Source organism: Arachis duranensis, chromosome 3 (assembly GCF_000817695.3).
Source record: "Arachis duranensis cultivar V14167 chromosome 3, aradu.V14167.gnm2.J7QH, whole genome shotgun sequence".
NCBI lineage: Eukaryota > Viridiplantae > Streptophyta > Magnoliopsida > Fabales > Fabaceae > Arachis > Arachis duranensis.
This window is the reverse complement of record NC_029774.3, coordinates 85,400,449-85,422,165: the sequence shown is the minus strand read 5'-3', so window position 1 is coordinate 85,422,165 and position 21,717 is coordinate 85,400,449. Positions and strand designations below refer to the sequence as shown.

Sequence of the window (21,717 nt, the reverse complement as noted above, 5' to 3'; positions counted from 1 at the left end):
GCCACCTTTAACTACAACGAAGGAACAAAGGAACAAGCAAGCAACTTTCTCTCTTCTTTTCTAACCGTGATCTTTTAAATCCGCAGCTACTAACTCATCCTTACAGAAGATCTTCTCTCTTCGGAGCATTCTTTTTCTTCACCGAGTTACTCTGGTTATATAAAAAGTGACGAGGAGCGCGGGTTGTTGTGGTTTATTTTGAATTTGGATAGATAAATAAATGTTTTTTTTTTTAATATGGGTAGATAAATGTTAGTTGGAGATTTATGAAGGGAGACACAGGTTCTGTAAGGCTGTGTTTGGTTTATGTCTTAAAATTATGAAGACATAGACACAAATACACAAGAGTACATAGACAAAGAAGACATTAATTTTGTATTCTGTTTGATAATTAAGACATGGACAGAACACACTATTCATAATTTTATTAAAAAGTCAATTTTACCCCATTCATTCCAGTATCACCATCACCACTTCTGGCTTTTCATACCCCTTCAAAATCATCACAATTTACCATGGCATCATCATCTTCAAGACCAACACAGATTTTTTCTAATTTTTTGTAATTCTTCATCTAAAATAAAATCAACCTCATAAATATAAAGAATTTACCCAAAATTGCTAAAAATTAGCATAACAAACACAAATCTCTATCAATCCAAATACAGAATAAGTTATCACCTCATCCATAGCAAAGAACACCACAAATAAAATTTAATCCAAAATTTAATATTTATAAAATAAACAAAAATGCTTCAATAACATTCTAATTGAATAATACAAACATTCAAATATTTTATTAAAAAAATTTTAAAACAAATACAAATTGAATCTGAGAGTAGAATAAAGCAACAGAGTAAATGAAAAAAAAAAAGAAAGAAGTGGAGAAGAATGAAAAGAATATGAAAATGAGGAAAGATGAAAGGATAGGACCAAAAAAAGAAAGAAGTGGAGAAGAATGAAAAGAAGATGAAGAGAAGAAGAACAAAATACGAATGGGGGAGAGCGTCTTCGTTGTTACACAGTCGTTGTTGATGCTGATCGAAGGGTGAGGCAGAGAGACTTTCTTATTTGCGGTGACGCCACCTGCAAGGAGAAAACAGAAGACAAACAGTGCCGCCAAAGAGAGGATGGAAGCGACGCCATTGAAATCCAAATCGGACAACAACAATGGAGGCAAAGAGAGGAAATGAAGAATGGTTGAAGAAAAAAAATTAGGTTGAAGGGATAAAATGGTAAAAATTTTTTGTGTCTCAACTTAAAAAGAAGTGTCTCAGCTAATTGAAAAAGACACAAAATACATGTTTTTTGTGGATATCTCTGTGTCACCGTGTCTTTCTTAATTTGTGTCTCACAGAATAAACAAAGAACACGTCCCACCGTCTCTGTCTTTGGCATACACAGACATCAACCAAACGGTGCCTAATATTAATGTTAGTAGTTGGGTTAGGGTTGGTTAGTGTGTGGGTGTGGGTCGGGCTATCCGGACCGTACCATGACAAAAAAAAAAAAGAAAACGGACACCAATGCGGAGCCATCTCTGGCAAGCTCCATGGAGACTCAATGCGGAGCCATCTCTGCCAAGCTCCCCCTGCAAAGAGTACCATGCCACTTGTCAACACGCCCTTTAATTAAAGAGAATATCTTTAGCTCTGTACAGATTAACCTCTGTACGCTATAAATGACCTTATTGATTTCAATCACGTTCAAACCCGAACCCTAACTCCATAACTTCACTTCACTTTTCGATCAATGGTGATGTTCGCTTCACAATTAACAGCAACAACCTTCTCGCCTTCATTCCTAAACTCAACTCCCTCCGATACCACTCGTTCCCCCTTCCTCGCTCTCGCTCACCTTCGCTACAACCGAACCTTCTTTCCCACTCGCCGGAGACTTGCCGTTTCCTCCCGCCTCAACTCGTCCAGGTCCTCCGGCGCCGGTGGCTCCGTCGACAACGGCGATGTGCCCTACGAGCTCCACCACGATTTCTCGCCGCAGCGCGAGACGAAGGGATCGCCGGTATTCGTGACGCTGCCGGTGAATACGGTGGGCCCTGAGGGGAAGATATCGAGGCCGAGGGCCATGATGTTCTCGCTGAAGGCGCTCGCCGCCGCAGGCGTGGAGGGCGTGGTGGTTGAGTTTTGGTGGGGAATTATTGAGAGGAAAGAACCTAGGGTTTACGATTGGCGAGGCTATCGTGAGCTCGTGATGATGGCTTGCATGTGTGGCCTCAAGGTTCGTGCTGTTCTTGCTTTCCATCAGTACGGCACAGGCCCTGATGATCCTAATCAGTATGTTTCTTTGCTAATTGATTCGAAATTTGATTCATTCTTTCTATTGATAAGGTTCTTGCTAATTTCGCCTTTTTGTTTCCTTTGCCTTTTCTGTTGATATTTGATATGGTGAAGTTTCGTTTTAGTTACTGTTTGGCCCTTGAAATTGAGTTGGTTAGGCATTTACAGGTTTGAGAATTTTGATATAACTATTTATGTAAGCGTATGAGGCTTCCTTGTAATATCTTTTCTTTTTTGCGGTGTAGACGAGCAATGCAATGCTGCTCCAGAGATATTCTCTTTCTTTGCGAAATGATTTATCCTCCTAACAAGTAACAAACTAAACATTCTCCTATTCATAATTTTAAAATAAGATAAAAGGGAAGGGTTGGGTTTGGCAGTTAGCAAATATTAACATAAAACTTTTCTGAATCCTTTGAGCTAAATCCTAAATGGCATTTATCAATTTAGTCAGTTTTGCGTAGTCCGAAAATGCTATGATGATGTTATGAATAAGATTGTTCATCCTTCACATGGACAAATTTCTGCATGTATACTGTAGCTTTAAAGAGATAAAATAATCTTTTTTACAGTTTGTGAGAAGATAATTATTCCTGCCTGTGAATATTTTATATTCAAATAGTGTTTGGAACTCTTACTAGTCCTGATTTGGTGCCGTGTTGATTGTTTGTTTATTTGAATTATTACTATTTTTGTAGGTAGGTATTGAGTCCTAGACATAGCCTCATACTCTGGAAGTTTGTCCCCTTTGTGTAGGATACCGCTTCCTCTATGGGTGCTTGATGAGATAAACAAAGATCCAGAGTTAGCATATTCTGACCGGTTTGGAAGAAGAAATATTGAATACATTTCCCTAGGATGTGATACTCTTCCTGTGCTGCGTGGACGCACTCCTATTCAAGCATATGCAGATTTTATGAGAGACTTCAGGGAGACTTTCAGGCCGTCTCTTGGCCTTACTATTACAGTAAGGTTCTTGATGATTTTGGGATGTTTATAGCAATGAAGTTTGAAATTCCAGTCATCATTAGTGAATGTTAATAGCAGTTTGGTGAAATTCATCTGTTTTGCAGAGGGTACAGATTGGCATGGGTCCTGGTGGTGAACTAAGATATCCGTCATTCTCTTTCCAGAAGCCAAATGTGGCTTCATCTGGTGGACTTGGAGAGTTCCAATGCTATGATAAGGTAAGTTGAGCTTTAGCTATTAAGGTGTGGAGCTGCATGCATTGCCTTATAGGAGACTGTTGTGTACTTGTATATATGATCAGCATCAAGTTTAACTTTTCTTTTCTTTTCTTTTGTTTGAACCTTCCAGTACATGCTAGCTTCTCTAAATGCCTGTGCGAGAAAAATTGGAAAGCGTGAATGGGGAGATGGTGGTCCATTTGGTGCGGGAAGTTTGACGCAAAATCCTGAGCATACTGATTTCTTCAAAAATGAGGGTGGCTCTTGGAACACACCATATGGTAAATTTTTCCTTGAATGGTACTCAAATATGCTGCTGCTGCATGGAGAGAGAATTTGTAGGGAAGCTGAAACTATATTTAGGGGTACAGAAGTCCTTATATCCGCAGAAGTAGCTGCCATTCACTGGCACTACGCCATTCAATCCCATCCATCGGAGTTAACCGCAGGCTATTATAATACTTTCGACAGGGATGGATACTTGCCCATTGCTCGCCTGTTTAGTAAGTATGGGTTTGCAATTTGCTGCTCTTGTTTTGAAATGCAAGATGCCACAATGCAAAAGATAAACCCTAGTGGTAGCCCTGAAGGATTTCTTAAACAGCTTTTGCTGGCTGCTAGGCTTTGTGACATATCACTTGAAGGTCAAAATTTTACAACTGATTTAGATGATGATGCATTCTCCCAAGTGCTGAAGATGTCAAAGTTTTACTCGGATGGGATTGAAAAGCGCCCCTTTGCATTCAACTTTGTAAGAATGAACAAAAGAATGTTTGAAACCCAGAATTGGGATCGGTTTGCACGATTTGTGAGGCAGATGTCTAGTGGAAAGATTTTACAAGCCAGGCTAAGAGCCCAATTAGGAAGTAGCAGAAGCTACTCTTTTTGACTTTTAAATTGTGAAAAGTCACAATACGCCTGTTTGGTGTCATTTTAAAAGAATTTTTAACTTTTCGAAAAGTTAATTTCCAGTTTTTTGAAGAAGACTTTTCGAAAAGTTAATTTCCAAAAGTTAAATTCCCAGCTTTTTGAAGAAGCAAAAATATATGACTTCAATAAGTCATTCTATCACTTTCGAAAAAAATTGACTTCAAAGCAAAAAAGATCTAATTTCATTTTTGGTAAAAATGTTTTTTGTTTCTGCTGGAAATATTGGTCCTCCAACGCAAGGTTCAAGGTTCCATGTACTGGTTTTTTATCATCATTTTTACCCAATGTTTTATCTGCTGGAAGGATTGGTTTTCCACCACCACATCTGAACCATTTATTACGTATATTTCTTCTATTTTTTTTTATCATTTTATCATTTTATTTTTTATTATTAAATTTGTATTTAACATTGTGTGATATGAAATTTCAGTTTTAATTTTATTTTTTTTTCACATGTGATTTTACTTTTTTTTATAGCTTGTTATTATTTTTATAGTTAGTTATATCAAGTTCTTGATTCCAGTATAGGAGGAGGGAGTTTTAAGGAGGAAAAAAAAAAACAGCAACCAAATATATATCAATACACATTTTACATTTGTTTTTTATTTTCACCTATCATATCATACACAATAAAATAACAAATAATAACTACACAATAATTTTTTTGGCATTGTCATCAAGATTATGAATTAAAATTTTATTACTATTCACTACATACAAGAACACCTTTATAGGTAAAGGTGAAGTAGAAAAACCAGTTTTAGTGATATTACGTGGGAAGAACCAATTAAAAATGGAACTAATGAGAGCAAATAAAGAATCAAACAATTGTAATTTTAGTGATTAGGTTATATAAAATCAACATTTAATATTAAAAAATATTTGTTATCATCGTTATTTTAATATCTATTTTTTTATGTAAAAAATTATATTTTTTGAGTTATTTATCCAAATGTTCCAATTTTAAAATAAATACTTTTATAACTAAAAATTCAAATACAAAATAACTTATCCACAAATTTTTATTAATAAAAATCTTCATATTTTAAGCTCTTCTTTCAAAAGAGTTTGTTTAAATGGGGCTAAAATCTCAATGCGACTTGCTATTAAAGGCCACCCAAGAGCTGCAAAAGTAGGATTGTTGTACCAGCACTCCTGAATAGGACTGCAGAAATAGGACTGTTGTACCAGCACTCCTGAATATAGATTAGCTTCTGTTCTGGAATCAAATGCATATTTTAGTATATTTAAAATTTGTAGTAACTATTGATTCTTCGCGTTATTCTTTGATTGCTTCTCTGCTACAAGTTACTTCTGCAAAGTACCTCATTGAATTGCCTTCCAAATTTTTTTTCTTTTACATAGGTGGCATGATATTGGCTTCTAACTATGTTTTCAAATGGATTGACATGCAATCCCAAACCAGTTGTTTAAGTTCGTATTATCCTTTGTTCTTTTGGAATGGGCCCTTGAAGTGCTTGGTTCACATATATTTGTGATTTGTATATGTTCCTCCAATCATATAATATTCCTAGTATTGTCGGGTGGGCATTTTCGAAAGTTGTTCAACCCGGAGGTTTATCATCGTGAACACGAGATCTGTAAAGAATATTTAAATTGCTGGTTTCTAAAACGATGTGTTATGTCTTTCATGTATCTCTCTCATTTGAGTAACTAAAAATGTTCGACAAGCATGATAATGTGGATTAGGATAACAAACAATGAAAGTTTTGAAGTTAGAACGTTCTTCTACCTACTTTAATCAGTCAGGTAGGTGCATTGAATAAATTACACTATTATATATAACAAAAAAAATATTAGTCACCGGTGGAAGACGCTGGACGAGAAGACGCCTCTAACATGGAAGGCGCTTGCTGAAAAAGGTTTAAACCAGAGTCCAAGGCCTCCTCATTCTAACTTCTCTCTATATAAGTTAGATATCCTCTGCTTATAAATACGCACACACTCTCTCTCATTGTTACAATTTTACTAGTTTATAGGAGTTATAGATTATTTTTTAGGTGCAAGTTAGTTAATTGAGGTGTACTTATGGTTTATTATCAATGGTTGTGTTTTTACATAGTAAGTCTGGAGAGAAATATAACTCGTTCAGTTTAGAAATTAAATTTGCCTTTGCCTGAGACGGATGAGATATACGTCGACTTCAAGAGGAATAGTGGCGGCAAACACTTGTAAAGCATAGTTATCAGAATCGAACCGGTAATTGATCCGGTCATACAATTGGGTCACTGGTTCAACCGATGAATTACTGATTTATCCGATTAATCTGGTCATAATTAAATAAAAATATAAAATTATAAAAATAAAAAATTAAATGCATATTTTCAAAAAATATATTATTGATTAATCAAATATCAATTATTAGATATAATTTATGATAAAAAAACAGATAATAAATTAGTCACTAGTACAAAATACTTTCTCAATTTAAATGAACGAGAGAAAACAAAAGATAACACAATCAATATCAATATATCAATATATTTGTATATTAAGTATTATTACTTGTTTGGTATCCATGTCAATTCATACTTAAAAGGATAAAAAAAAATTTATTCATAGTTTATTATATATTTAATTTTTGTAACAACCTCTTCTTTTAGTAAGATTCTATTTCTTAGTTGTTATCTGATCTTTTGCTAACAAAATAAAACACATATATTATAAAAATAATATATTTACAGGAAGAATATAACTGTGTTATACCTAACAGATCTTCACAATTCCTGTGATATTTTAGAATAAAATAGCTTGAGCTTAGATAATTTTTTGACCTATAAATCAGTATTGTAATAATAAGTGGTAGCTCTTAAACTATACTTGAAAAATAATAGTTATGTCAGATAGAAAAGTCTGAATAAAATAAAATAAAACTGAGAATTATTATAGATATTGATAATACGGCGAGCCTCCAAGCTTGACATGTTTATTTTTAAGAAAAGCAAGTTAAACTTTTATGAAAATTAGATTATAACCTAGTAGAATATGAAAGAGATGCAATTTGTATTATAATTCGGAGATATGAGGATTAGCTCCTAAGATTAACTTGATAATCTTAAAAATAAAATTGGTCAAACTTGTCATTAGAAAATGTGTTGCTTATATTAGTATATTTTTAGGAAATGTGTTGCTTATATTAGTGTATAATAGCTGAAAATTATTTTATAATTTGACATGATCAATTAAATTATCATTTAATAATTATCAATTATCAACTTTACATAAAAGACAATTGTACATGAGTTTCACCTTTTCTTAATGAATGAACTTTTACGCCCCACATTTTCATATGAAAGACACCTCCTATATTAATATTTTTCATATGCGATTCGCTATCTAGTTTGTCATTTTTTTAGTAGAAGGCGCGTTGTCACGGTAAATTTTAGAAGGTTAAATTTAACATTGTTTGTATAGTTTTTTGGAGTGTTTGAGAATGCTCTAGATGGTTCCGGAACATTTTAGAATGTCCTAGAAGGTCCCGAAATATCCTAGAAAGTTCTAGAAGACTCTGGAAGGTCATAGAGTATTCTAGAAAAGTGTAGATGTATATAGAAGTATAAAGAGTGGTATGGAATAATTTAGAAATATTTAGAAAGTTGTGGTAGGATAGATATTTGTAAAGAAGGTTATGGATGATTAATTTGGAATGTTGATTAGATTTAATCCTAACCATCCATTGAGGAGGTGGATGGCTATAAATAGGAGTGAGAGTTAGAGTTTGTGTGTGTGTGAATCATTTGTAACAAACACTTGAGCAATAAAGTGTTCTTCCACCAAAACTTCTTTTCTCTTGTGTTCTCTTGTATTCTTATCTTTCTTGCTAAGTATTGAGGGTTAGGCTGACTTGGTCTTAGCTCAAGAGGTTAAGTAAGTCCAAGTGCTGGCACGGTAGCGTTGGAGTGTGTCCAAGGCTGCGACAATTTGGCATCAGAGCAAGGTTCGAGAGGGAGCACAAGTGATTTGTGGGTATGGCTCCTAGTGTAACCATGGAGCATGTTGAGTCTCAAAGGGGAAGGAATGTTATTCCTTCTCAATGGGGAGGCAAGAAGGTCCGTTCTTCAAGTGAGCCTAGAGGTAAGGACTCTAACTTCTTAGAAGAGAGGGTTTCTATGTTGGAGAATATTCTATCCTCTATGGATGAGCGCTTCCAAAGGATAGAACATGACAAGGAGACCCTCAAGGCTCACGTGTTGGGGGAACTAGATGCTTTCAAAGAAAGCATGCTCCAAATCAAAGAGAAGCTTGAGAATTCCTTGAAGCTATTTGAGAAAGTTCAAGTTTGGTTCGAGGAGGCAAAATCTCGACCAACCATTATAAGGGAGACGACAAAGATTGATCTCCCAAAGCCAAAGGAGTTCAAGGGCGTGAGGGACGCTCGAGAAGTGGAGAACTTCCTATGGCAAATGGAGAGATACTTTGAAGGCCAAGGGGTGGTCGAAGAAGCAATTAAGGTATGCACTGCAGCTCTCTACCTTTCTGATAATGCTACTTTGTGGTGGAGGAGAAAATGCGTAGATATGGAGAAAGGTACTTGCAACATAGCCACATGGAAAGATTTTAAAAGGGAGTTAAAAAGACAATTCTTCCCTGAGAATGTGGTTTATGAAGTAAGGAAGAAGTTGAGGGAGTTGAAGCACAAGAGTACGATTAGCGACTACGTAAATGAGTTCACTATTCTCACGCTATAAATCCCCAACTTAGCATCAGAGGATGCATTGTTCTTCTTCATTGATGGACTCCAACCTTGGGCAAAGCAAGAACTACAAAGAACGAATGTTAAAGATGTCGACGAGGCCATCGTGGTGGTCGAATCACTCACTGAGTATCATAGGGGAGACTCTAAACCCAAGTCTTCTTCCAAGCCTAGTTATACTAAAGGCGAGGGAGACAAGGGGAAGAGTTTTTTCAACCAAGAAGGAAATAAAATACTCTTTAAAGAAAGAGTATGAGGAAAAGAAGAAGGCTTTCGTGCCCAAAGGAGGATGCTTTGTGTGCAAGGGACTACACCAAATGAAGAACTGTCCAAAGCTAGGGACTCTGGCATCTATCGCCGAGGAACGAGAGGCCCAAACTCAAGTAAATGAGTGTATTGGATCTATCCAACCCATGAATGCTGTGAAGGGCAAAGAGGCAAGCACCGCAGAAAAGAAATATTTGATGTATGTCAAAGCCTTTATCAATGAAAATCCCGTTATGACTATGATCGACACTGGTGCTATGATGAGCGGATAATTTATACACTTTTTGGCATTGTTTTTAGTATGTTTTTAGTATATTTTAGTTAGTTTTTAGTATATTTTTATTAGTTTTTAGTTAAAATTCACTTTTCTGGACTTTACTATGAATTTGTGTGTTTTTCTGTGATTTCAGGTATTTTCTGGCTGAAATTGAGGGACCTGAGCAAAAATCTTATTCAGAGGCTGAAAAGGACTGCAGATGCTGTTGGATTCTGACCTCCCTGCACTCGAAGGGAATTTTCTGGAGCTACAAAAGCCCAATTGGCGCTCTCTTAATTGCGTTGGAAAGTAGACATCCTGGGATTTCCAGCAATGTATAATAGTCCATACTTTGCCTGAGATTTGATGGCCCAAACCGGCATTCGAAATCAACTCAAGAATTCTGGCGTTTAATGCCAGAACTGGCACAAGAATGGGAGTTAAACGCCCAAACTGGCACAAAAGCTGGCGTTTAACTCCAAGAAAAGTCTCTACACAAAAATGCTTCAATGCTCAGCCCAAGCACACACCAAGTGGGCCCGGAAGTGGATTTTTATGTCATTTACTCATTTATGTAAACCCTAAGCTACTAGTTCTCTATAAATAAGACCTTTTGCTATTGTATTTTCATCTTGGTTCTTCTGGTTCCCTCTCTAGGGCCGAAGCCAATGATCACCATTATCACTTATGTATTTTCAATGGTGGAGTTTCTACACACCATAGATTAAGGTGTGGAGCTCTGTTGTACCTCGAGTATTAATGAAATTACTATTGTTCTTCTATTCAATTCAGCTTATTCTTATTCTAAGATATCACTTGTTCCTCAACTTGATGAATGCGATGATCTGTGACACTCATCATCATTCTCACCTATGAACGTGTGCCTGACAACCACCTCCGTTCTACCTTAGATTGAGTGGATATCTCTTGGATTCCTTAATCAAAATCTTCATGGCATAAGCTAGAATTGATGGCGGCATTCCTATTCCAACCTGATTGAGAACCGACAGATGATTAGCCGTGCTGTGACAGAGCGCGTTGAACATTTTCACTGAGAGGACGGGACTGTAGCCATTGACAACGGTGATGCCCAACATACAGCTTGCCATGGAAAGGAGTAAGAAGGATTGGATGAAGACAGTAGGAAAGCAGAGAGACGGAAGGGACAAAGCATCTCCATACGTTTATCTGAAATTCTCACCAATGAATTGCATAAGCATTTCTATCTTTATTTTATGTTTTATTCATCTTTTAATTATCAATCCTCCATAACCATTTGAATTCGCCTGACTGAGATTTACAAGATGACCATAGCTTGCTTCATACCAACAATCTTTGTGGGATCGACCCTTACTCGCGTAAGGTTTATTACTTGGACAACCAGTGCACTTGCTGGTTAGTTGTGCGAAGTTGTGATAAAGAGTTGAGATTGCAATTGAGCGTATCATGTTGATGGCGCCATTGATGATCATAATTTCGTGCACCATGCTACACATAACTTCATCACGCTTGATGAAGCAAAGAGGCTTGGGTTGAAGTTCACCGAAAAGAATGGCTGGTTCAAACCTGTGAACACCAAGGGTGAACCCCTTAAGGGAGTAGCGAAAGGGATTGAGATGACTCTTGGTTCTTGGAAGGGCCTTGTAGATTTCTCAGTAGCACCCATAGACGATTTCAAAATAGTCATCGGGCTCGATTTACAAAAGAAGGCAAATATAATACCTATGCCATACTACGATGTAGTATGCATCATGAAGAAAGGGTCTCCATGCATGGTCCCTACAGTCTCTAAGGTTGGCGGGCCACCGATACTGTCTGTTATGCTACTCAAGAAAGGGTTCAAGAAGGGAGAAATTACATATTTGGCTCTATTACAAGAGGAGTCAACATCCAAAAGAGAAAATGTTCCTCCCAAAATCAAGGAAGTCCTTGAAGAAAATAAGGATGTGATGCCTCCCAAGTTGCCAAAACAACTACCACCTAGGAGGAAGGTGGACCACAAGATTGAATTGGAGTCAAGAGCAAAGCCGCCCGCCTCAACACCTTATAGGATGGCATCGCCAGAACTCGAGGAGTTGAAGAAGCAACTCAAGAATTTGCTAGATGCTGGGTTCATTCATCCATCAAAGGCACCTTATGGCGCACCAGTCTTGTTCCAAAAGAAGCATGATGGTTCATTAAGACCATGCATCGACTATCGAGCACTGAACAAGGTAACCATCAAGAACAAATATCCCATTCCTTTGATAGCTGATTTGTTTGATCAACTTGGTAGAGCCAAGTGGTTCTCAAAGCTAGATTTGAGGTTAGGATATCACCAAGTGAGAATTGCCAATGGTGATGAGCCTAAGACAACGTGTGTCACGAGGTATGGATCGTATGAGTGGTTGGTGATGTCTTTTGGCTTGACCAATGCTCCTGCGACCTTCTGTACCTTGATAAACGAGATCTTTCGGCCTTACATTGATCAGTTTGTAGTGGTCTACTTGGATGATATTGTTGTCTATAGTAATATCTTAGAGGAACATGTAGAACACTTATGAACTGTGTTCAAGATCTTGCGAGAAAATAACCTATATGTGAAGAAGGAAAAGTGTTCCTTTGCAAGGGATGAAGTCCACTTCTTGGGACACATCATTAAAGATGGAACTCTCTGTATGGATCAAGGAAAGGTGAAGGCTATCAAAGAGTGGGAGTCGCCAAATAAGGTATCTGAATTGAGGTTATTCCTTGGGTTGGCTAATTACTATCGGAGGTTTATCAAGGGATACTCCTTCAAGGTTGCACCATTAACTGATCTTCTCAAGAAGAATCACTCTTGGGAATGGTCAAAGGAATGTCAAAAGGCCTTTGATGAGTTGAAGGCTGCTATCACAGAAGGACCAGTACTAGCACTACTCGACTACTCAAAGGTATTTGAAGTCCACACTGATGCTTCTGACTATGCTATTGGAGAGGTTCTGATGCAAGAAGGACATCCGATTGCCTTTGAGAGTCGCAAGTTGAATGATACAGAGAGGCGATACACCATCCAAGAGAAGGAGATGATCACGGAAGTGCATTGTCTGAGAACTTGGCGTCACTACATGCTTGGTTCACACTTCATCGTCAAGACAGACAATGTAGCTACAAGCTACTTCCAAACTCAGAAGAAGTTAAGCCCTAAACAAGCTAGGTGGCAAGATTTCTTGGTTGAGTTTGATTTCGGATTTGAATACAAGTCAGGCAAGACTAATGTGGCAGTAGATGCGCTGAGTCGCAAGGCTGAGTTAGCGGCCATTTCTATGGTTGAAGGAGATATTATGCATACCATCAAGGAAGGGTTACATCATGATCCATTAGCCAAGAAGTTGGTGGAGTTGACTAGAGAAGGTAATACCAAAAGATTTTGGTTAGAAAATGACATTCTCTACACTAAAGGGAGAAGACTATACGTCCCTAAATGGGAAAATCTAAGAAAAAATTAGTGATGGAATATCACGACACCAAGTGGGCTGGTCACCAAGGTCAGCGAATGACCTTGGCACTCATTAAATCTTCTTATTATTGGCCTCAAATGAGAGACGAAGTGGAGAGCTATGTGAAGACTTGTCTTGTGTTCCAACAAGATAAGATTGAAAATAAGACACCAAGCGGGTTGTTGGAACCTCTGCCTCCATCAGAGCGATCGTGGGAAAGTGTCTCTAGATTTTATCTATGCCTTACCGAAGTCCGAGGGGTTTGGATCTATTCTCGTGGTAGTGGATCGATTTTCGAAGTATGCTACCTTTATACATACCCCTACTGACTGCACTGCAGAGGAAGCAGCACGACTATTCTTCAAGAATGTGGTGAAGTACTGGGGATTACCTAAGAGCATCATTAGTGATCGAGATCCACGCTTCACAGGACGACTATGGACAGAGCTGTTCAAATTCCTTGGGTCGGAGCTTCATTTTTCAACAAGCTTCCATCCTCAAACCGATGGGCAGACTGAGAGAGTGAATGCCTTACTCGAGTGTTACTTGAGGTATTTCGTAAGCGCTAATCAGAAGGATTTGATAAAACTCCTCGACATTGCTCAGTTCTCATACAATTTACAAAGGAGTGAGTCTACAGGAAAGAGTCTGTTCGAGATTGTAACTGGACAACAACTGTTTACACCTCACTCTCTTTCTTTCTCTTACTCAGGGAAGAGCCCTGGAGCTTATCATATGATTAAGTCTTGGAAAGACAAGCATATGTCACTCGTTCTTTCCTCGACAAAGCTGCCAAGATGATGAAGAAATGGGCAGATAAGAAGAGAAAGTATGCAAGCTATCAAGTGGGAGACAAAGTAATGATCAAACTTCTTCCACAACAATTCAAAGCCTTTCGCAAGGTTTGTAAGGGTTTAATACGAAGGGCCATTTGAAATCATTGGATGTGTTGGAGAGGTTGCTTACAAAGTACAACTCCCTCCCTCTATGAAGATCCACCCAGTCTTCCATGTGAGTATGCTTAAACCATATCATGGAGACCAAGACAAACCGAGTAGAAGTGACTCAAGTCGTGCTCCGCTCGTGGTGATTAGATCATTTGATAAAGAAATCGAAGAGATCTTAGCTAATCGCATTGTGCGATGAAGAGGGGTGGGTACCACCAAGTATCCAATACTTGATCAAGCGGAAAGGACTCCCGATAACTGAAGCTAGCTGGAAAACTCGTGAAGATCTGTGGAATTCCAAGAACACCTAGGGCGCTATCATGAACAGAACGCGACGAGGACGTCTGCGCATTAGGTGGGGGAGAATGTCACGGTAAATTTTAGAAGGTTAAATTTAACAGTATTTGTATAGTTTTCTAGAATGTTTGAGAATGCTCTAGATGGTTCCAAAACATTCTAGAATGTCCTAGAAGGTCCCAGAATACCCTAGAAGGTTCTAGAAGACTCTGGAAGGTCATAGAGTATTCTAGAAAAGTGTAGATGTATATAGAAGTATAAAGAGTGGTATGGAATAATCTAGAAACATTTAGAAAGTTGTGGTAGGATAATATTTGTAAAGAAGGTTCTGGATGATTAATCTGGACCGTTGATTAGATTTAATCGTAACCATCCATTGAGGAGGTGGATGGCTATAAATAGGAGTGAGAGTTAGAGTTTGTGTGTGTGTGAATCATTTGTCACAAACACTTGAGCAATAAAGTGTTCTTCCACCAAAGCTTCCTTTCTCTTGTGTTCTCTCGTATTCTTAACTTTCTTGCTAAGTATTGAGGGTTAGGCTGACTTGGTCTTAACTCAAGAGGTTGAGTAAGTCCAAGTGCCGGTACGGTAGTGTTGGATTGTGTCCAAGGTTGTGACAGCGTGCTGCTTTAGCACTTCAGTTAGCAACCTAAAATAATACCAAGTGTGATTGTGACAAAACGGTTAAATAATTTAAGGGTAAAGTGTGTTTTATAGTCCTTAACATTTTTTAAATTTATTAAAATTATCCCCTAACATTTAATTTGATCTAATTATATTCTCAAAGTTTAAAATTTGTTTTAATTTTATCCCCCAATATTAATTTCTTAAAGATCAACTATTATTCAACTTTATTTTTTCTATTTTATTCTTATCATCCTCATCCTTATCAACCTCACCACATAATAACCACATCTCTGGCAGGATCCCATCTTGCAAAACATCTGTCCCCTTCTTGAGACAAATGGAATAAATACAAATACCAATATTGGATTTTAATTACACAACTTGAACAAATACCAACATTATGTTTTTTAATAGTCATATAAAATAAATTAAAAACATAAACTTCTCTCTACTGTGCTTAGGTCTCTCTCATGAAATCTCCTGTATATTTTTTTTCTAGCTTTTAAAATAAATGGTGCCAAACATAACAACAAATAAATGTATAAAACAAAATAAATCACTTATGGTGTAATGAGTTTCATTCCAAATCTCAATCAATCATAGAACAAAACAAAGAAAGTAAAATGGGTATCCATGATACTATGATAGAGTTTCTTTTTTTTTTCAATTTTCTCACAAAATGTACAAAAAATAGGAAGGATTTGAGATTTTGCAAACAAAAAAAATCATACACACATTTGCAGTTGCAGAAAAATAGAGCAAGTAAAAATTTGAAGGCAAAGGATGGAGAAACAGTGGCAAACGACAGCGACCTTCATCAAATCCCTATCATCAACCATCATCCCACCTACTCCACCCTATCATGAACCAATGCACTAACACAAAAGAATAATAAATTTAAAAAGCACCATAATTACACCTTCTACAACCATTTTCTCCTATCATTCCTGATGGTGGCGGTGTTAAACTGTTGATGATAATGATAGAAACTTCGCCATATAATCAACTAGGGGTGTAGACAACTTTAGCCAACTCCCATTTGAACTACATCTTAAGGCCCACTAAAGAAAAAAAATATCCCACTCCATTTATCCAAACCTAACCTTAATTTGATCATTGACTAATTCTCACTGAAGTGAAAAAAACCACCACAGTCACCGCCTTCCCTTCTTTCCCACGCCTTCTACCGCATTGCCAACTTCTGCACCACAGCACGTCGGCACCGCATTCTCCATCATTGCTATCGAAGAGCTCTTTATGCCACCTTTCCTTTGCCGAGAGCATGCGGTAGACACCAGTGATTCCGTTAGGTGAGAAACGGTGCTCGCAAGTCATGCCATCGCACTACATTTCCTCCGTTATGGCAATCACAAGTCGTATCACATCCTCCATCTCTTCCGTGTTGCCGTGTCTCCTCTGTCGTGTCATGTCCCCTTCGTATCCTCCGTTACGGCGTCGAGCCGTGTCACCTTCGTGACGTCACTCCAAAGGTTAATGGATGTTTTTGTATGAATAAGTGGTTGTGTCTTTAAAGGGTTACATATGTTTCTTTTTCGAGTTAGTTGTTTCTTTTCTGTTTAGGGGTTCAAGGTCTATGTAGAAAGTTTCATATGAAATGTTTCTTTTTTTTATTTGTTAGATTTTTTGAATTAGTGGACGTTTCTTTTCTATTTAGGGGTTAAGAGTCTTCGTAGAAGGCTTCATATGAGATGTTTCATTTTTTATTTGTTGGATGTTTCATTTTAAGTATTAGCATATGTTTGTGTATACGATTTGAGGTGTTTCCTATATTACTCGATATTTCTATGTAAGTAAGGGGAGGAAGAAGGGCCGATTCGACAATGCCGGCGCGGGGGGAGGGGGGAGGATGCATGGGCGAGTGATGACGTGGTGGAGGAGTGCAGCAGTCGTGACTTCGGGGTGGGAGAGTGATTAGAGTGGGAGATCAGATTAGGGGGTTTGTGTTCGGTGGCACGTGTTTGTGAACCTAATCCTAGTTTTCGGAATTTAAGAATCAGAATTTTTGAAATGTTGTTCAAGTTAGCTAGTTGGTTCCTGGAGTTATTCTAATGATAGAAATAAAATTAGATAAATAAACTTGACTAATAGTTGATAATAAAAAAATTAATATTGGAAATAAAATTGAAGCTAATTTTAAGTGTTGAAGATAAAATTGAATCAAATTAAATATTATAAATAGTTTAAAATTTTTTTAAAACATTAAAAACAAAAAATATACTTTATAATTTAAGAATGGTGCATTTCAATAATAAAAATTGTAAAAAAATTGACATAATAGTTTGAAAAACTTCTACTTTAATATCATCTGTATTTTATTCTTCATCATCATCGCACTCCTCTAAAAAAAATCCTAAATAGCCTTAGATAATTACTCCAAAAGACAACAAGGGCCTCAATAAAAAAAAATTCTTTTTTGACCTTTGATCTTTACCTTCGTGAGACTAGTTAGTCTCTCTGTCAATATTTTCTCTTTGAGTTAACGACATGCCTACATGACATATTAAATTATTGATTTGTCCGTTAAGTGCCAACTAAAATTGACAAAATTTTTTGTTAGGAGCCTCGTTATCTTTTGGTGATCATTGTCAAGGGTTGTTTAAAATTTTTCTTTATTTTTTGTTACCTTTTTCATATACATTGGCTAAATTTACTATATAAGAACTGAGAAATATTAGTGATTTTTAGTTTTTTCTTTTGTACTTATAGAAATTGAATAAAAAATATACTTTTTAATCTTTTCATTATTATTTAAAAAAGTTGTTAAGATATATTATTAAGATTATGTTAAGTTTTAGGTGTGCTCAATTTAAATTAACTATCATAATTCACATAAACTCATTATTATTAGAAAAAATACATATTATATTTTATATAATAGATAATGAAAAAAATAGCACAATATTCTATCTAAAATAGATACAACAAATGAGAATGTTTATGTCAACTAATCATATAGATATAACATTAAATATTCAAATTTTAACATTTTGAAATAACTAGTAACAAATCGATAAGACTAACAACAATATTAGCAATATCTTTTTTTTTATTAATATGTATATCTTCTACTCAAATTCTATAGATAAAAAAATAAAAATCATTAATATTTTTCAGTTCGTATACAATAAATTAATTCAAAGTATATAAAGAAGGATAACAAAAAACAGAAAAAAAAAATTCTAAATAACCCCTAATAATAATCCTGAAAGACACTGAGACTTTCAAAAAAATTTTTTGAATCTTAACTGATAGTTAAAAGATAGAGGATTTTCTTAAATAAATAAAATAAATATTTTAATTATGCATATACTCATTTTTTAGAGTATTAATGTATTTTTACAATGTGCCTTATCTCGTTTACAATGTAAATGAGATAAATATAGATATATCTTGTTTATACTATAAACGAGATAAGGCACGCACACGTCTCAACATATCACGTTTATAAACGTGTTATGACATAAGGCACATTGACGCCTATAAATAGAACTCGTTGACAGTGCCCCTAACTGCACTCATTACCCACATTTCTCTCATTTTTCTCTTCCTTAGGCTATTTTATTGAGATTTCTGAGTTTTCAGTGCGTTATGGAATGTAATCTTGACATTAATCGCCTGAACGCTAGTTGGCACATTGCAGGAGTCATTGACTTTGAGATTGGTGTTACCTTTTATCGTTCAAATTAATAATTGTTTGCTATTAGATTAATTAGTGAACTTTTGGGGTTAGTATTTTAACACATGAATAGACTGAATGATGTTTAGCTAACACATAGTAAGTTAGTTGAGAAATAAGGATTAAGATATTTATAAGTATTTATAAACTGTATTAATGGCTATAGTTGTTCAATTTTAAAAAAATTTGTTTACTCATACTGAAAGCTAAATAACTTATTAGTTTGATTTGATTAGTTAATTTAAAGGTTTTATTAGTTAATTTTTTTTGTTTTGAATTCGGGAAGGATTTTTAAGTACTATTTTTTATGTTGTTTATTATATTGTGATGTTTATCTGAGTTGTATTTTATATTTTTTAGAATACATTTGAATATGCTAGAGAATCTAGTTTGAAGTAGAATATTTATAAAACTTATTTTTTGATACAGAGGCCTCACCTTTTATTGCCTAGGCAGATTAGTCACACACTTGCAATGCCATCGTCCCTTACCTGAGGAAAGCTGGGTTTGGCGACACGATGTAACTTAAAGACTTTGTGTTTGACAACTCCTTGATCACTGCATTCGTGGAGCAGTGGCATCTGGAGACCCACACATTTCACTTGACATGGGGTGAGTGCACCATCACCCTATAGGATGTTGCGTACCACCTTGGGTTACGCATAGACGGAGAGCCGGTGGATGGATGCCTGTGTGACTTTCAGACTTGGCACCAATGACCGAGATGGGTGTACGTGGAGGAGCTTTTAGGTGCCAGATTGCCTGTTCCACCGCAACAGGGTGTGCAGAAGAAGGAGTCATTTAGCATCAAGATGACCTGGTTCCGGGACCAAGTTCAGCAGATGCCAGCTACCATTGATCCAACCACACTGTGACAGTATACCAGGTGTTACATCATGCTACTGATTGGTGGTTACCTGATGACCGATAAGTCCAACAATCAGGTGCACATTAGATGATTGCCATTGTTAGCGGACTTTGGGATGTGTAGCGGTCTTTCATGGGGGTCTGCTGTGCTTGCATGGATGTACCATTCCTTGTGCCATGTAGTACATCGTGATACCACGGACATAGTCAGATGCACACCGCTGCTTATGTCGTGGATATACCACATGTTTCCACAGTGGTGTCTTGAGGAAGGGCAGATTTCGACCTTTCCACTAGTAATGAGGTAGTTGTTTTTGTTATGAGATTTTATCAACTTCTATTTATTCAATTCAAGTTTTACCTGCATGGATTGACATAATTCCATTTCTTCATCTGTTAACAAGTTGATAGGGATGTCCCAGCAAACAAGGGACCACCATGCACAAAAAATCCTCTGATGGCATACTGATAAACCATTATTTTATGGTTTATCTTATGTTTAATTGAGTGGTTTTTATCAAGTCTTTACCCACTTATTCATATGATTTGTATGGCTTTACAACTCCTTCCTAGTCTTGATCTATGGTTGAAAACTTGCTTCCTAGAAGTCTTTAATTTGTGTATTTTAATTCTCCTTTATACCATTCGATGTCGTGATCCGTGTGTTAAGTGTTTCAGGCTTTATAGGGCATGAATGACTTAGAGGATGGAGAGCAAGCTTGCAAAAAATAGAAGGAACACAAGAAACTAAGGAGATAACCAGAGAGCAGCGACGCACATGCATGGCTCACGCGTGCGCGTGACATGGAGAAAAATACAATGAAGCGTGCGCATGCCTGACGCGTGAGCATGCACGTGCCTGACGCGTACGCGTGGATTAGAGTTCTGCAATATGACGTGAGAGCATACTTGATGCGAACGCGTGACACGCCAAAACGACCAGCGACGCGAACGCATGACTGACGCGTATGTGTGACATGCGCGATTTGCAGAATTAACAGAAAATGATGGGTGATTTCGGGCCGTGTTTTGACCCAGTTTTCGGCCTAGAAACACAGATTAAAACAAGGAACATGCAGAGACTCAACACACATTCTCATTAGCATAATTTTAGGATTTTAGATCTGAATCTAGAGAGAATCACTCTTCCTCTAGGTTTTCTTTACAATCATAGTTTATTAGATTTATGCTTTTGCTTTGGATTTTGGATATTGAAGAGTCATCACCTCCGTTGAAGTTACTATTCTAGTTTGTTTTCCTATTCCTTTACTCTTTCAGTTATTCATTAATCTTATTCAGATAATTATGTTGCATTTTGGATTTACTAATACATAGAATTATTTTTTCCTTTAATTAATTTTCAATCCCTATTTATTTAATTTATCATCCCTTCTTCTTATATTCTTATGAGCGTTATATCCATGTCAAGGGAGTAAATTCTCAACTTAACATGGGGGTTGATTAAGAGGAGACACTTGAGTTGGAATGCTTAGGTGATTAGTTAAATTGGAAAGTTGTTGGCTAATTATGTATTTACTAACGATATACCTTCCCAAGGGAGAGGACTAGGATTTGCGAATAATTATTAGCTCAATCACTTGACTTTTCTTTATTTAGTAAGGGTTAACTAAGTGAAAACAACAACCTCTTTATACTACACTTGAGAAAATTCCAACAAGGATATAACTTCCAATTAATCATTCTCCCAGTCAAGGCTTTTTATTTTGAATGATATAAATTCCTTTTTATTTTCATTGCACTAATTCACAATTATTTATTTTCTGTCATTCAACTCTCAAAATCTCTCGAAAAAATCCTGATTAATAAAATAGCACCCTTTTGGCAACTCGTTGGGAGACGACCTGGGACTCATACTCCCAGTATTTTTATTCTAAATTTTGTGACATCTTTTTTAAATTGATGAGGCGGATTTTAGCTGGTTAAGAACTATACTCGCAACGTGTTTCTTATATCAATTTCTTAATTGGTTGGCTTCCGCCGCACGTCAATTTTTGGCGCCGTTGCCGGGGAGTTCCAATAGTGTGCTAAATTATTAATTAGTGTACATGTTTTTAATTTTTGCATATTTTGTTTTATTATCATGAGCTATATGTCTCTTTCAATGAATGACGCGTTCACTGCCTGATCCGAGCTTAGCCGTGTTTGATCCTGA

General features: G+C 36.6%; 1 protein-coding gene across 1 annotated transcript; it reads left to right on the top strand.

Moving 5' to 3' along the window:
• Positions 1 to 1,496: 1,496 nt before the first annotated feature.
• LOC107479692 (beta-amylase 3, chloroplastic) lies at positions 1,497 to 4,852 on the top strand. The gene is made up of 4 exons (XM_052259633.1): positions 1,497 to 2,294; positions 3,054 to 3,264; positions 3,371 to 3,484; positions 3,615 to 4,852. The coding sequence occupies exons 1-4, from the start codon at positions 1,753 to 1,755 to the stop codon at positions 4,371 to 4,373; spliced, it is 1,626 nt and encodes a 541-aa protein (XP_052115593.1). The 5' UTR covers positions 1,497 to 1,752; the 3' UTR covers positions 4,374 to 4,852.
• The last annotated feature ends 16,865 nt before the right edge of the window (positions 4,853 to 21,717 follow it).

What these genes read in the sequence shown, in the direction of transcription:
- LOC107479692 (XM_052259633.1), top strand. Translation starts at nt 1,753, where the DNA reads ATGGTGATGTTCGCTTCACAATTAACAGCAACAACCTTCTCGCCTTCA. An exon ending in GGCCCTGATGATCCTAATCA is followed by an intron (nt 2,295 to 3,053) that starts GTATGTTTCTTT and finishes CCCTTTGTGTAG; the next exon opens with GATACCGCTTCCTCTATGGG. An exon ending in CTCTTGGCCTTACTATTACA is followed by an intron (nt 3,265 to 3,370) that starts GTAAGGTTCTTG and finishes TCTGTTTTGCAG; the next exon opens with AGGGTACAGATTGGCATGGG.